Source organism: Erythrolamprus reginae, chromosome 3, assembly GCF_031021105.1.
Source record: "Erythrolamprus reginae isolate rEryReg1 chromosome 3, rEryReg1.hap1, whole genome shotgun sequence".
Lineage (NCBI taxonomy): Eukaryota > Metazoa > Chordata > Lepidosauria > Squamata > Dipsadidae > Erythrolamprus > Erythrolamprus reginae.
Genome location: NC_091952.1, coordinates 61,581,642 through 61,597,543, shown reverse-complemented (window position 1 = coordinate 61,597,543; position 15,902 = coordinate 61,581,642). Strand labels below are relative to the sequence as shown.

At 34.8% G+C, this 15,902-nt stretch overlaps 1 protein-coding gene across 1 annotated transcript in view; it reads left to right on the top strand.

Annotated features, from left to right (window-relative positions):
* Window positions 1-15,902, top strand: part of PLXNA2 (plexin A2) — a 545,151-nt gene that overhangs the window by 199,417 nt on the left and 329,832 nt on the right. Inside the window, exon 4 of the mRNA XM_070745594.1 lies at window positions 12,440-12,574. Coding sequence (XP_070601695.1) covers window positions 12,440-12,574 — 135 coding nt within the window. The remainder of the gene's footprint in view (window positions 1-12,439; window positions 12,575-15,902) is intronic.

Below are 15,902 nucleotides of genomic sequence, written 5' to 3'. Positions count from 1 at the left end.
GCTTTTAGACTCAGAAAGTGACATTGGGGGAATTTTGCTCAGCCACATAACATCTGAGATGCAGCACCTACCTATACTTCTACATCTGTGTGATGGCACTAGGTGAGGTCATCAGAGAATTTGGAGTGAGGTGCCATCAATAAGGTGAAGAAATTCATTTCTCTTGTCATCTGAAGCAGATGAGCTAGCCCAGGCACTCGACTAGTGTTAGGGGTTAGTAATGAGCTGGGTGAAATTCAATAAATTCAAGCTGGATCTTGGTAAGACAGGGGCCCTGTGGGTAGGAATTGAGTGTGCTGCCTATTCTTAATAGCATTGTTCTCCACTGAAAGAGGAAATACATTGTTTGAACCAATTTCTTGATCTCTGTCTTTGTGGAAGTATAACTGGTTGCAATTGTTTTGTCATCAGTTAGAAACTGTTTCATTTATACAGTCATTGTTGATTTTTTTTCTGTTCTTTTGCATTTGCTTATCTGCTTTTATTATTTTAATTTGTAATCAAATCTAATTTATGAATGATATTTATGTACACTGACTTTCTTCTAAGCAGCATAGCAAGGTATCTTTCTTATTTTAACTTCCCACAGTTTCTGTGTGAAGTTGAACTGAAAGTAAATGATTGGCCCAAAGTGACTAAATTTCCTTGGTTGAAGTCCCATACTTTAATTCGTTACATCTTGGCTATGCACCATTATAGTATCTGCAGGCAACAATAAAAATATGTATACTGTACGTATAAAATAGACTAAAACTCAAAATTCAGTTCTACACATTGAAGAAATAACAAATTAAAGATGGCAATTATTGGTTTCCCGATTTGAATTATAGCAGCTTTTTAATTATTTTTTTGGTATATTTTTCTTCTTATTTTAACCCTAATTATGTACGCTTTGAAAGCCACTTAAGTTACTATTATGATTGAACTAACTAAAATTGATTAAACAAACAAAATGATAATGCCTTTAGAAAATCTAGTGGTTCTTAAATTACATAAATGTATATATATGAAACCTTTGATGAATCATTTTTTTCTTTAGGGTAAAAAAAACATGATATAGTATAAGAAAAGCTACACAGTAATCAGTATGAGTATGATTGTTTATTATTTATCTTCCATTCCAATTAAAGGAACCAAGTGTGCATATTTGGCATTTTTATTATAAGCTGCTTGAATGAGCAGAAAACATCTCAAACCAACAAGAAAACCAGGTGCCATGACTCAATTTTAGACAATTATACCTGCTGAAGATGCTGAGCATCTCATTCAAACATTTCTCCTAAGCAGAGTTTGAAAATGACCTTTTTCCAATTTCTTCACTTAGTAGAGGAATTTGGTGCTATAAGAGTGAAGGTAGCGATGATATAAATGGCCCTTTGCACCTTAGATAAATTGCCTTGAATAGCTCTTTAATCACTAATGTACTCTAAAGTGAGTTCTCTAATCATAGATTTCCCTTTGCTTGAGAGACAACTTTGTTACACATTGTACATTTGTCTATCTTTCACACAGAACCTATTTCCACAGTACCATTTTCATATAACCTCTTGGTGACCTTTAAAACACGAACCTGTTGCCTTCACAACAACACAAGGAGATGATATTCTCTGTGAATCACTTTATTCTTTCATAATTCAGGACTAAATAGTGAAAATATGACAGAGATGCTGAGCTGAGGGACCCTTCAGGTAACCCAGTTAATTGAATACACTGATGTGAATTGAATATGTGTGTAAAGAGTTGTCATTAATTTCCTCATGGACATATCTGCGAGTTAAAGGGAAGGTTTTTTAATAGGATTAGTATTTCACTTTTAATTTGAAAATGGAAGCTGTCCACATACAAGACAGATCATTAAATCATGTCAGGGATAAGGTGAGGAAATTAAGTTATAGCCATTTATGGTACTTCCAGTTTTTGTAGTAGCGATATTAAACAAATTTGGTAATTGCTTCATTAGTAATAGAGAAAAACAGAAGCTATGTAGTTGTATATTGTAAAAATCAAAGATTCTAGTATTGTTACATCTAAATCAGCATTGCAGCTTTTAGTCACGTGCCAGATCATGACATTTTAGAGATATAGTTCCCTTGTGTGTATGATTGAGATGGATTTTTATTTTATTTTCTTCAAGATATCAGAAATGACTGTTAAAACAGGGAATTATATACTACACTATTTTTATTTTAAATTGTAAATTTATTAGATTTGTTATAAACTGTTTTTTATTGTGTTGTGAGCCGCCCCGAGTCTACGGAGAGGGGCGGCATACAAATCTAATAAACATAAACATAAACATAATGGTCTGAATGTTTAGAATGTGATGTCTATATGAACCAGGTAAAAAAGCAGGAAATTAGATGACATTTTGGCATCTTCCAAATTGCGTAAGAACTGCCATCAAGAAAGGAAAAAGCAGTAGTCTCATTATTAATATATTTCTTCTTCTTTTCCATTTTTTCTTCCTCTTTGGAATAAGACACTGGTAAAAAGAGAAACTATAAGGTTTTTTCCCCCTCTCTGCCATTATCACCACATTTATCAAAGTGTATATTGCCACATTTATCCCATACACAAACACAGGCCCTTTGGGCAATCTCAGAAAATAATATTGCTGGATAACTACAATCCAGAGTTAATTGTGGATTTGATGTCTATTGTGACAAGTAATATGATTATTTTTATTAAGTGTAGTGTCCTGTAACTAGCTGCAAGGAAAATATTGATTTATGTCTGGCCATTTTAGTGTAGGAATGGAAAATAAGTGAATATTTTTTTAAAGGGGAAAGAATGGCTACACACAAAAGCAAAAGGTGAACAAAATGAGCAAAGATGAGTTCACCGTTGAGAATATTTTACTCATTAATTTTGAAGTATACTCTTGTTCATTCTACCATGTTGGGAAATATTTTTTGTCCGTACGCATGGTTTCAGTAAATGCTTATATCCCCCCCCCCCCAAAAAAAAAAAGTTAAGATAGAAACAGAACATTCTTAGTAGCTTTAGACCTCTCGTGTTGTTTTTGAAAAATTGATGATTGGCTGTGTGATTGGCTAAGCCTCCTACTATTTCTTATCATGACAATACCATCCTCTTCACCAATAAAACTATTTTTGTGAATAGGAATCTACTATATGACAATCTTTTTACAAAAGCATGCCAAATGTGATATAAAATACAAACATTTCCACAATTCTCCCCTCCCAAAGTTACTTTTCCTTGAATCATTTAATCTTTTGATATAATTATTGTCCTTTATTGTCATCTCAATTTTAGCAATAGCATTTAAACTTATATACTACTTCATAGTGCTTTTATAGCTCTCTTTAAGCAGTTTACATAATCATCAGCATATTGCCCCAACAATCTGGGTCCTTATTTTACCCACCTCAGAAGGATGGAAGGCTGAGTCAATCTTATTATTATTATAATAATATAATAATAATATAATAATAATAATATAATAATAGCATAGCACAGCATAGCAAAATAATATTTAGTGTGTCAATGTTATCAAGAACTGTGCGACTGGGTGTGCAAGATCCTAACATAAGAAACCATCTTTTTTCTTTATATTTCTGAATGTGTAACAAATAGCTGTTTGCCTAGAATAAATTCTACTTTTTAAGCTATGAAGCTTGGTGTACAAGGAGGCACTTATTCAGCTTTTTTTTTCTTTCTTCCTGACATCAACACTTTGTCATGAGATCTGTCTCACTGAAGAATTCATAATGTAAAAAGGTTGGTAATTTAATCATGGAAAGTTCCCACAAAGAGTTTTTAACACCCTTTAATGAGAGCCTACAAAGAAGAACTAGAAGGAGTTGCATGCCAATTGTAGCTTAGTTATAATGACAGTTGTGGCAGTGGGTAAAATGCTGAATAGAAGAATCAGTATAACAGGCAAGTAGAAGCTTCTGTATTGCATTAGCATATTGAATAGATCAGATACTATCACCAGGGGTGCTACTCTGCAACATAGACTCTACACAATGTGGTGTTCTGCTAATCTTTTAAAATAATGTTGAGTTTATGCCTGCGGTCTGCAGTGTAGGGTATTAGCTAGACAAATCTCCTTTGAAGCATTGAAATTTCTGGAATGCGTTTTACTTGATCATGTGCAAATGTTGTTCTGGCCTTAAATGCTTTGAGCTGCGATTGATATTTGGATTTGCAGATTATGTTGTTAGGCTCCTTTCAAACTGTATTTGCAAACACACATGAGGACTGATTCAGGAAACAAGCTTTCTCTATCCCAGGAGAGTCTTTACAGCTGAATTTGAGGATAGCCTCCGTTCTTTATAGCATAAACAATTATGTGGGTTTCCATTGGCAGAACTCATGCCTATTCTCATAAATCTTATCCAGAATTCTGGCAGATCACTGAATAGGTGGGTTTAGCTTAACCAGTAAATGGTTAAGGATTTGCTTTTTTAGAAATATACAGTTTTTAAGTAGATACATTAAACTGTTGTAACAATACTCATATAATTTAAAACATTGTCTATCCTTGCACAGTAATTATCCTACCCCAGGTTGTGGGGCGTACTCACTGGTCCACCGGAAAACACCGATAGCTGAGTTTTCCACGCCTTCAGCAAACTTCGGAGAGGGGCGGCATACAAATCTAAGTAATAAATAAATAAATAAAATAAACTGCATCACAGAATTGGCATGTTGCTCAAGGATGCTCCCCCCCACAGCTGTAACACCCGGTGCCCCCAGGTCTTCTTAATTCATCTCTGCACTCCGTTTTGAAAACTTCTTCTCCTGATTCTTCTTCTTCTGGTGGCTCAACACTTGCTTCCCTTGTAATTTCGTGACTACATCATTCATCTTGCTAGAGGCCGGAACAATTTTCCAGAAGAGAGCTTTGGCAGCCTGGTTTGAATTTTGGCTGCCCTGGCTTCATCTAACACGGTTTTCAAAGTCAAGTCGGCCCTGATAGCAACTTCTTTTGTAAGGTTATATCATGAACGGCTCAAACAAATGACCCAGTAATGCATCTTCCAGAAAAGCATTAAATTGGCAGTGGGTCGCTGCTTGCCTTAAGGCTGTCTCCTAACCATATATGTTACCTTCTTCCTCCTGCACTCTTGCTGAATTTGTAGTGGCTGACCACCTTTGAAGGAGCTGGGTCGAAATGCTTCTGCAGGTGCTCCTTTAGCACCAACTGTGCTGATGGTCTGAGGTTTAGATAAGGCTCCCGCAATCTCAAAAACCTTTGCATCACAGTGGCTCAAGAACATTGCTCTTTTTCAGTTGTCTGGGACGTCCTGGAAGTTCCAGGAAACAGTTGAACCTGGCCGTGTAATTTTCCTAGATTTCTCCGGCTTCGTTGGAAGGCATCGGTGGATGTATGTATGAAAACATTGTAGCTTCTGTTGCAGTCTTTCCCTTTGCTTTTGAATCTGGTAGGGAACCAATAAGAATTTTCCTACTTTACTTTCATGTTGGACTGAAATGAAAACTTCCCAACTTTTTCAGTACATAACACTTGTGATGTTGAACTTAATGAAGAGAAATAGGAAGTACATAGTCCAGATTTTCTACCATCCATCCATCCATCCATCCATCCATCCATCCATCCATCCATCCATCCATCCATCTACCCATCCATCCATCTCTAATTAAAATACATCTAGCAAAGTAATTTTCATGTTCTTAAATTCTTAATTATAAGCTAAATTGACAATATTTGACTACCTACAAATGGATATAGAGAAGCCTATCATGATATGTTTTTCAATCAAAAAGTTTTATTTTATTTTTACACACAACAGAAATAAATCCACAAAAATAACTGCACGCATTTTGATAGCACATGTCTTAAAATAAATGTATTTTGCATGCATTTTTCTTAATGTGCAGACTTTTTGAAAATGTTTTTCCTTAAGCAATTTATTATGTACCTTTCTAAACCTTGCTCCTAACTAAAAATTTGGTGCATCAAAAGTGGAAGAGGACATATTCATCAATAGTAATAATAAAAGACTGAAACACAAGATGTGTTTTTTTATTACATAGTTTTCATTTACACATTGTTTCTCCTAAGTATGTATACGATATTCCTTGAAAATATTATTTATTATTCCCTACACATTATTTATGCAAGTACATAAAGATGATTTATGCACTTTTCTCTCCCAATATTTATGCATTATTTATTGAAACTTATTAAAACATTATTTTATGTATTATGCATAATATAAAAGCTGTATCAGTGAATAAACTAAATCACTTGCGCCAAGTTCAAATCTTTGCTTAGCCATTACTCACTATTTCTTTGTTTGCCATTCTTCAGATTTACTTGTGAATTTACTTACACATATCTTGAATTCCTCAGGCAACAAACAAATGCATACATATATACATACGTACAGTACATACCTCTTAATCAGTGCAGATATTCCTTTACAAATAGGCATTTTTCTGTGTGAAAAGCAACTATAAAGTCAAGTAGTTTACATGTGTTTGATGTGAAAGTATCTGAAATGAAATTAGATAAAGGAAGAATGTATGCATGGAAGTACATGCCAAAGAACCTCATTCCAACTAGTCACTATGAAGCAGCTTTCTATTGAAATGCATCTAAGACTTCTTTTTGAAATAATGCGCAGAGAGATCTAGATAAAGGGGTGTTATTTTAAAACAGACCCTTCTCAGAAAAGATTAACTCACATTGTTGGCATAATACTATAGATAGTCTCTTGCTTTGGATGGAGGATACAGCATGATAGTTGACTTAGAACATTTTATTTTCAGCTGAAGAGGAAGAGTATTTCCTATTTTATGGGGAACTGTAGATGATCTGTTTCTGAAAGAAAGACAACACTGGAACTTCAAATTAATTATGTCTTCTAATCAAGAAATGCCACCATGCCAGGCCTAGCAACACATTGCCTGCTAGCCTATGAGGATTAATTAAATTACAATCAGGCATTTTAATGGAAGGACATTGGAGGATGTTGTCTTGGCAACAGTTTTAAACAGCTGGTTTAATGATAGGTGGAGAAAGGGATTGCTGAAAGACTTAGACTTAGGGACAAAGTAGTCAGATTCACCACAAATATAAAGCGGAATAGTAATATGGGCCTTTTCAAATGATTTTAAAGTTGCTGTCTCTGTCAAGCACCATAAAACCTTTTTTCTCTGTTTGAAGGTAAGCAGCATTTTTTAATAGAATAGTATATGTGTTATTTCTATTCACTTAAGATAGGAAATTTGATTTGTTAGTGTTCTGATTTTTCTTCTTATACACTTCTATGCCTTAGTATTTGTTTTTGAAAATGAAACTAGAGTTTAAAATACGTAATTCCTTTTCTGGAGATTCAACCTATATTAAAATCCCAGGATTGCAAAAATGGGTGGTTCGCTTGCAACGGATGTCTGGAGGTGGGACATCCCAGTGGCGGCGGCGGGTTCGTAAGGCGAAAAAAGTTCATAAGAGGCAAAAAAAATCCGAACCCCGGGTTCATATCTCGAAAAGTTCGTGTGGTGAGGGGTTCGTATCACAAGGTACTCCTGTATATCCAAACTCCAGTTTGAACTGCTAGAAATGCAGGCACCATCTTTCATCAATGGTGGATGTTCCCAAAGGGAAGGGCTTCTGGAAAATGATACAAAAATGGATACAAGAAATAATAGGCAAGGAACTAGAATTTACTTCAGAATGCTTCTTATTAGGAATAGGAAAAAAAAAAAATACCCCCCCCCCCCCAAATTCAATATTTAATCATCCATATAATAACAGTAGCAAGGATTTGGTATGCACAATATTGGAAAAACAATGCAGTATCATCAAAGAATATAGTTATAGACAAAATTATAGGTGTGCAGAAATGGACAGGCTGATGATGGATATCAAGGGATTAAACTACTCAGAATATTATGAAAATTGGAATAAATGGTATATGCGATACAATGTGAAAGAATGTCTGAAAAATGGAAATATGTAAATAGAAATAGCAGATGTAAATACATTGTAAATATAAATGTAAACAATATAATTATCATAAGATAAGAGATCGGGTTTTGATCTATGTAAAATTACTGTGATGTTTTTTCAGATGAAAAAAAGATTAAATAAATCATTAAAAAAACAAAGATTATAGATATTAAATCAATTATTTTGACTTTGTAATCTAAGAAAGAAAATGCAAATGACAATATTATTTATAATTGAAAAGGTAACAATAACAATAACAACAGAGTTGAAAGGGATCTTGGAGGTCTTCTAGTCCAACCCCCTGCTTAGGCAGGAAACCCTACACTACTTCAGACATATGGTTATCCAACATCTTCTTCAAAACTTCCAGTGCTGGAGCATTCACAATTTCTGGAAGCAAGCTGTTCCCCTGATTAATTGTTCTAACTGTCATAACAATCATAACAATCAGGTCATAACAATCAGAAATATTCTGAATAAAAAATAACAACTATCAAGTAATTTGATCGAGGGCTCATTCCCAAAGGGAGCATCAAATTTAAACCTTGTTTCCTTCTTTAAAAGCAAGCAAACAAGCAAACAAGCAAACAAACAAACAAACTTATATTTCAAACAAAACAAACAAAAGCACTAAACTTATGTTTCACTTATGTTGAGAGTACTTTTGTTCTATATTTTATTTTCAAGTACGGTACTGCCATTTTTTTATTTTTATTATGACTGGAGGTCTCCAAAGCTGGAGGTCTCCAAAGCTGGAGGTGATCCAAGCCTCTATAGATGGCTGATAGAGCCTGATAATAAACTAAATCTTCCACTGGTCACATATCCTATTTTACAGAAGATACTTTACATGGAAAATGCATAAAGTGTAACTATTAACACCTGCCATGTGTAAATCTGACAGTCCTCTTTTTCATCATGATTTTCTCCTTTTTAAAAAGTGATTATAAGTGACCACCCTAGGCATCCATCTGGCATCCTAGTGAAAGCCAAGTTTTTGTTTTGTTAAAATAATGCAATACAAATTTCTGCGAGCTTGTAATTAGGTTCCAGCTATTATCCTTAAACTTCAGTTATATTGCCAACTTGAGTATATAAGCACTACAGTGATATTTATATCATGTACTGTATAACTGGTTCAGATTTTATGTTACCACACACATGTGTGCATACAGACAAATACAGATACATATTTATTTTATTTATTTATTTATTTTATTTAGTTTGTCAAGCATGTATAAAAAAGCAAGTATAAGTATGAACATAAGATATAAACATTTAGGTATAAACAGGTATAGGTATATACATAAGAAATGAAAACAAATGAATGGGAACAGTTGGACAGGGATGGTAGGCATGCTGCTGTGCTTCTGCATGCCCCCTTATAGATCTTTTAGGAATGGCGTGAAATCCACCTGTTTAAGGTTAAAATTTGGGGGAGGTGTTAAGGATGTAATAACAGAGTCAACTAGCATATTCCAGGCATTGACCATTCTGTTGCTGAAGTTGTATTTTCTGCAATTGAGTTTGGACTGCTTTACTTTCAGTTTGTATTGATTGTTATTATTGAGGTTGAAGTTGAAGTAATCATTGACAGGTAGGATGTTGTAGCAGATGATTTTGTGTACTAAGCTTAGGTTAGAATAGGCGGCATAGTTCTAGGTTATCCAGGTCCAAAATTTCAAGCCTGGTGGCATAAGGTATTCTGTTGCGAGCAGAGGAGTAGAGTACTCTACTAGTGAAATATCTCTGGACTTGATCAATTGTATTAATGTCTGTTATGCAGTGTGGATTCCAGGCAGATGAGCTGAATTCGAGAATTGGTCTGGCAAAGGTTTTTTATGCCCCGGTTTGCAGTAAAAAGTTACTGGAGAAGTTTTGCAAAATTAGGTTAACACTTAATGCCTTTTTGGCAATGCTGTTACAGTGAGCTCTGGGGCTTAGACCTTTTGAAATGAGTACTCCTAGGTCCTGGACAGTATGAAACATTCAGTATGCAAAAGCATACTGAAATAAGAAATTATTTAATTATTTTCATGGAAAATACTGCCTGAAATTTTTGAAGGTGACAAATAAATACTGTATACTGAAGAATTCACAATTGCTAAGGTCTGCAGTAACTCTCTGCTCAATTTCTATGTATTCAGCAGAAGATCATCAAGTGAGCTATCTTTGCAATGTGGCCCCTGATTTATTAGAACTTGGACTACATAGGAAATGGCACTGAGTCCTGCTGTCTTTGATACAGAATGCTTGGGGATTAGGATCAAAGAGTAGGAAGTTGAGGGTTTCTTTGTCACTCCACTTCGTTGTTCATGCATTCAGCAGAACTCGTACAGGGTATCATTTAATTAGATTTAATTTCTACACTTCCCTTCAGGAGACTCCTAGACTAAACTGACCAGACATCCCGCTTTTGGGGGGACAGTCCTGGTTTTGAATAATTTGTCCCGCGTCCCAGGATGTTTCAAAAATGTCCCGATTTTCTTCAGCCACAAAAAGATTCTCTTAGCATTAGAAAAAGTTATTCAATGCGCAGAAATGTCTAAATTGACCCTAGAAATAAAAGGCAAAGAGGAAACACAATTTTATGATTGTTGGAATTTACTCTATCACTGGTTAGAAAATAGAAACAATACTCGCTAAGTACATTGTAAACACCTAATTATGTTTAAAAAATCATACCTGGTGAAAACCTAATAGAGCAAATAAGATAAAAGTTATGAATTATTAAGTAAGACTATTATTTGTTTTCCATGTTATATGTATATGTTTTGCTTCTATTTTTTGTTATCTACAAGAGTTAAACTGATTTTTGAAATTAGCTACAACTGGGCTAAAGATAATATACATAGTTCTGAAGATTATGCAGATTGGTCTTGTACTCGCCTACATTTTATTATGTGTTTTGATGTATTGTTTCCCCCCCCCTTTTTTTAATATTCTCTTTTTGTATGTTAGTACATTGTCTTTGCATTGTTATTTTTTCTGTATCCACAATTGTAAATAAAACCTTTTTAAAAATTAAAAAAAAGATTTTCTTCCCTCCTGCCCCCTTCCAAGAGTCTCCAACTTCACAGCTGCTGCTGCTCCTTGTCTCCCCTGCCCCTGGAGCTCTCACCCGCCCACCCTGCAGAATCTGCAATGGGGTAGTGCCGGGATAAGCTCTCCCTGCAGTCGCTCTCTCTCTCCTCAACGGGGGAGAGAAACTATGTTCATAACTTTAGTCCCACTACTCATTTTCCGACAGAAAAGTAACAGTCCCCCAGAAGCTGAGCTTGTTTGTTTGAGGAAAAGGAAAAGGGCGGCAGCTAGGACCCAGGGGGAGCCTGCTAGCCAGTCCAGTCCTGCACATGGGCCTGGTTTTAGGCCCAGAGGAGCCTGCCTGCAGCACTCATGGAAGCAAGAGGATGTTATTCGGTAGGGCATTTGAACATATTTTGGGAGGAAGGAAAAGAGAGAGAAAGAAAGAAAGGGAGGGAAAGAGAAATAGAGAGAAGGAGGGAGGAAAAGAGAGAGAAAGAGAAAGAGGGAAGGTGGGGAGAGAGAGAGAAAGAAAGAGAGTGGGGAGGAAAGGAGATAGCAAAATTTAGTTTGAAACTACGAGTTTAGTCAACCAAAGCTTCAGTTCTGCATTTTCTGGCAAAATTAAGTGACAAGACCTGGGTTGCAAAAAATCCAAATGACCACTGGAAAGTTAAGCCCTTTGCAATGGTCCTGTGGATTTTTGCAATCCAGGCAGACTTGTGATTTACCTTAAGAGAGTTAGTGTGCAACAGAAATAAAGTAAGATTGGTCCTCTTAGCTTTTTAAAAAAATATAAATGTTTGCAATGTTTTCAATATAAAGTAAAAATCCCCAGTTTGAATTGATACTGCCAAATCAAGTCCACATCTTATCATAGACAAGCTATTATTACATTGGCCAGATTCATCCTTGGTTTTATGGCTGCAATTTTTAAACTTCCCAGTATCAAGTCCTAAATTCTGGTTTCTTCTGAATGCTTCTACCATGCTTCTTTTTAGATTTCCAAGTAATTTTCTATTTCTAATTGTTCTGTACCTCTTTCATTTTTAAAAAAATCTAACATTTAACTCAAATGCAAAGATCATCCAGATTTGACTTACCGGTACTTATCAAATTTGTGTACCAACAATCACTCTTGCTTGCCTCAGAAGACTTTTATAGAGGCGTTTACAATTTAGACCAATTTTTAATCACGGACCCACCCACCCATCCCCATCAATGGTGTCCCTCTTTACCAATTTTAAAATCTGGTCACTTTATCCTAGGCCATTTATTTTACTGTATATAACAAATTTTTAAAAAGCTATCCCATGGGCACCTATGTTTAGATCCAGTTGTGACAGGCAGTGTTTGAAACTATGTTTGACTTCTGTTTCTAATCTATAGTGATATCAACCTACAGTGTTCTTTCACTTAAATTCAGTAACAATGACTAATCTGTACAATGTCTGACTTCTTTCCTAGATCCGAGCAGATGGGCCTCCTCATGGTGGTATTCAGTACGAAATGGTGCCAATTTTCAAGGATGGGAGTCATATCCTCCGTGACATGGCTTTTTCCACAGATCATAATTACCTCTATGTCATGTCAGAAAGACAGGTAATTCTTACTTTTCCACACTTTAGTGCACGTATGCTAGTTTCACAGCAGTGGTAAAATACTGTGCTTTCTACAGCGTCTTTAGCATTTATGTCAAATGTGGGAATTTTCTACTGAACATTTATTATAGAAATTTTTAAAATTATTATTATTTATTTTTGCTGAAAGCAGATGTTAATGCATCAGGAGAGGAGGAACATTCCTTCTCACAAACACCTCAAAAGGGGTGTTTTTTAAGAAATCCAAGTTGAACAGAGGCACTATGGGCTTCATTTTGCTAGCAAAATCCATCTTGATTAGAAATCTCATCTATTAATTTCTCTCCGTATGCTTGGCAATACATGTACACAATTTTTTTTATGTTGCATTGTTATTCTGGATTTATTGTGAGGCAATTGTTTATGGTGATCAAATTTTGCTTTATACGACATACTTGGATATTAAAAATTTCAAAGTATTTAAAAGAAAAGAAAAGAAATGTTTTACATACATTGGTTAATTTTATTTGCAATTATAAATAAGGCTCTAGTTATCCCTTTGGATAAAATGGATTGTCTAACGATCCATTGGAGTCAAGCTCCTTTTGCATTCAGTTTAACCAAGACTTATTCGAGTTCTTGTCTTTAAGACTCATACATATATGCATGACAAATTAGAGTTGTTTTTAGTGTCTCTAAAGGTGTGAAAGGTTAGAGATAGAGACTTGGTTTGCTATGTCAGCTTTCTGATTCTTTGATATTTACTATCTGAAGAGTACTTGCTCTAAATGTGTTTATCATCCTGTTAAAATGTACCCCTGAAAAAAGGAACCAGATTGCACCTAGCAATACCAAAATGACTGTAATGGAAATTTATATCCTTTGCAGTCCACTTGTGTCTCTTGCCTACAGAGCCAATACCATGTAAATAATCCAGAACACTGACTCTAACAGATTGACTATATTCAACTCTTGTCAGAAATGAGGAAATGCACAAGGTTCCAGCCATGAAATCGTACTCTTGGGTTCACTGATTCCATTAAGCATTTTAGTGGCTATCACTCATGACTTGATAATATTGAATAATTTCTTTAGTGCTGTCTGTAGGGCAAGCCACGAGGATATCTAAATTGCACTATATATTTCTCTGTTGAATTTAACAGGTTAGGCATGAATTTTCAAAGCCAGAAAAAAGAACCACATTTCCAAACTTCAGTTAGGGGAGGGGAGGGGAGATATTTGAAAATGCTAAACATAAAGGAGGCCATACAATATAGATAGATAGATGGATAGATGGATAGATAGATAGATAGATAGATAGATAGATAGATAGATAGATAGATAGATTAAAAAAAACACACAAGCAATAAAATTGATAGAGAATAATCCAATGCAATAACAATTGAATTGGCAACCCATTTTCCCTGTATTTTCTTAGCTTGTTTGATAAAAATATGCATAAGTATGTCAAGTGTTGTTTGTTCATGATAGAACAATTCACTTTTCTAGTGAAAGAATAGAACCACTTCTTTTTGAAGTTATAAAATATTTAAAGATTGTGATGTTTACGTTTCAGAACTAAAAGAAACCACTACTTTATTTGACTAGTTTTGTTAACCTCCCAGGCTATTTTAATGTTTTGATTGACAGAACCATACTAGGATAATATTTTATTGCCTGAAATGGGTCTCCATCTTTATCTCTTGGCTATTATGCTATGTTACATAGAACAAGACTCTGTTTCTGCATACATCTATGAAAGTAAGATCATGCAGGCTCATTTTCTGATGACTGTTCCACAATTTAACAATTCCATGTCCCACTCTACTCACATAAAATAATTAAAAGAATGTTTAGTACTGCTCCAAAATATTTTCCTCTGATATTCCTCTAAATCTAAGAAATTTAAGTTCACTTAGGAATCCTGCAAAGTATGGCTAGCTTAAAGCAATCTTGATTAATATCTTTTCTATAACTCTGCAAAAGAAAGGTAAGATAAGCTAATGGCAAAAAAAGTCTCAAAATAAACATTTTATGGATTTGAATCATGATAGTATATTTTATGTACAAATCCAAAATTAATAGACCTGGGTTTTTTAAATTATTTTTATTATTTATTAGATTTTTATGCTGCCCCTCTCCGCAGACTCGGGGCGGCTCACAACAGTGATAAAACAATATACAATAACAAATCTAATATTAAAAGTCTAAAATAACAATTTAACATTAAAAGCCTAAAAACCCCATTATTAAAAAAGCATACACACAAACATACCATACATAAAACTACATAGGCAAGGGGAGATGTCTCAGTTCCCCCATGCCTGATGGCAGAGGTGGGTTTTAAGAGGTTTTGTCATTATTTATCTATAGTGAGCACAAGAAAAAATTTCCTTTAAAAAAAAAAGTAAGATATGATACCTTGTACTATATATGAGTTCATTCATACATGATACTATATTTTGCATTTTTCTTAAATATGTATGCATATTTTATCATATAACATTTGGAAGCTACATAGTGTGAAATCTTTATTTTCAATCTTTATATAAACATGAAACTTTATTTGCAAGCAAAAAACATGATGTATAGGCCTAAGGTATTAGCTGCCACTGTTCTTAGTAGCCAATTACATCAAGCCTTGTGTGAAGAAAGGTTTAATATCATGTATACCACAAAAGAAAACAATAGTACCACATTAAGTAAATGAAGAGTATTTCTTGTTGATGATTTAATTGCTTGTTGATTATCATTTCTCCTCGCTCCAGGGAAAACATAATTTACCTATTATTATTAATTGTAAACATTTAGAGCAGGGGTATCAAATTGGGTTGGATGTGTCATGTGTAGGCCACGCCCACCCCAGCTCCATGAATGGGAAAAACATCACGAAACGTACTGTAACACTGCAAGTTTGTCACCTGTGATTTAGAGCAAGTAGTAAAATAGCATGGAGATTGCCATCAAGAAGATAGGCTTCTGAAATCCAGTGTTGTAATTTCACTTAGGATGGATTCAGAGAAGCCAAAGGACAGATTAATTTTGGTCAGGAGAAGAGCTGCACTAAGTTCATGGATGCCAAACCATAGAGACTACAAATATTAATGCCAGCGGTTGAATTAGGCTGAGAAGCCCTTTGATAACCAGTGTAGCAACCTCCACTTAAGAGTCATCCCTCGGAACACTTTTATCCAATCAGCAGTTAGATTGGCATAATTAGAATCAACTGCATTTTCAAGCAAACCCAGTAATAGAAGGAAGTGAAAAAGATAAGTATATTCCAATATTAAGGGCAATAATTTTAATATTTTGATAGGAATTTGAAATTTCAATAGGACAAGAGCAAAAAA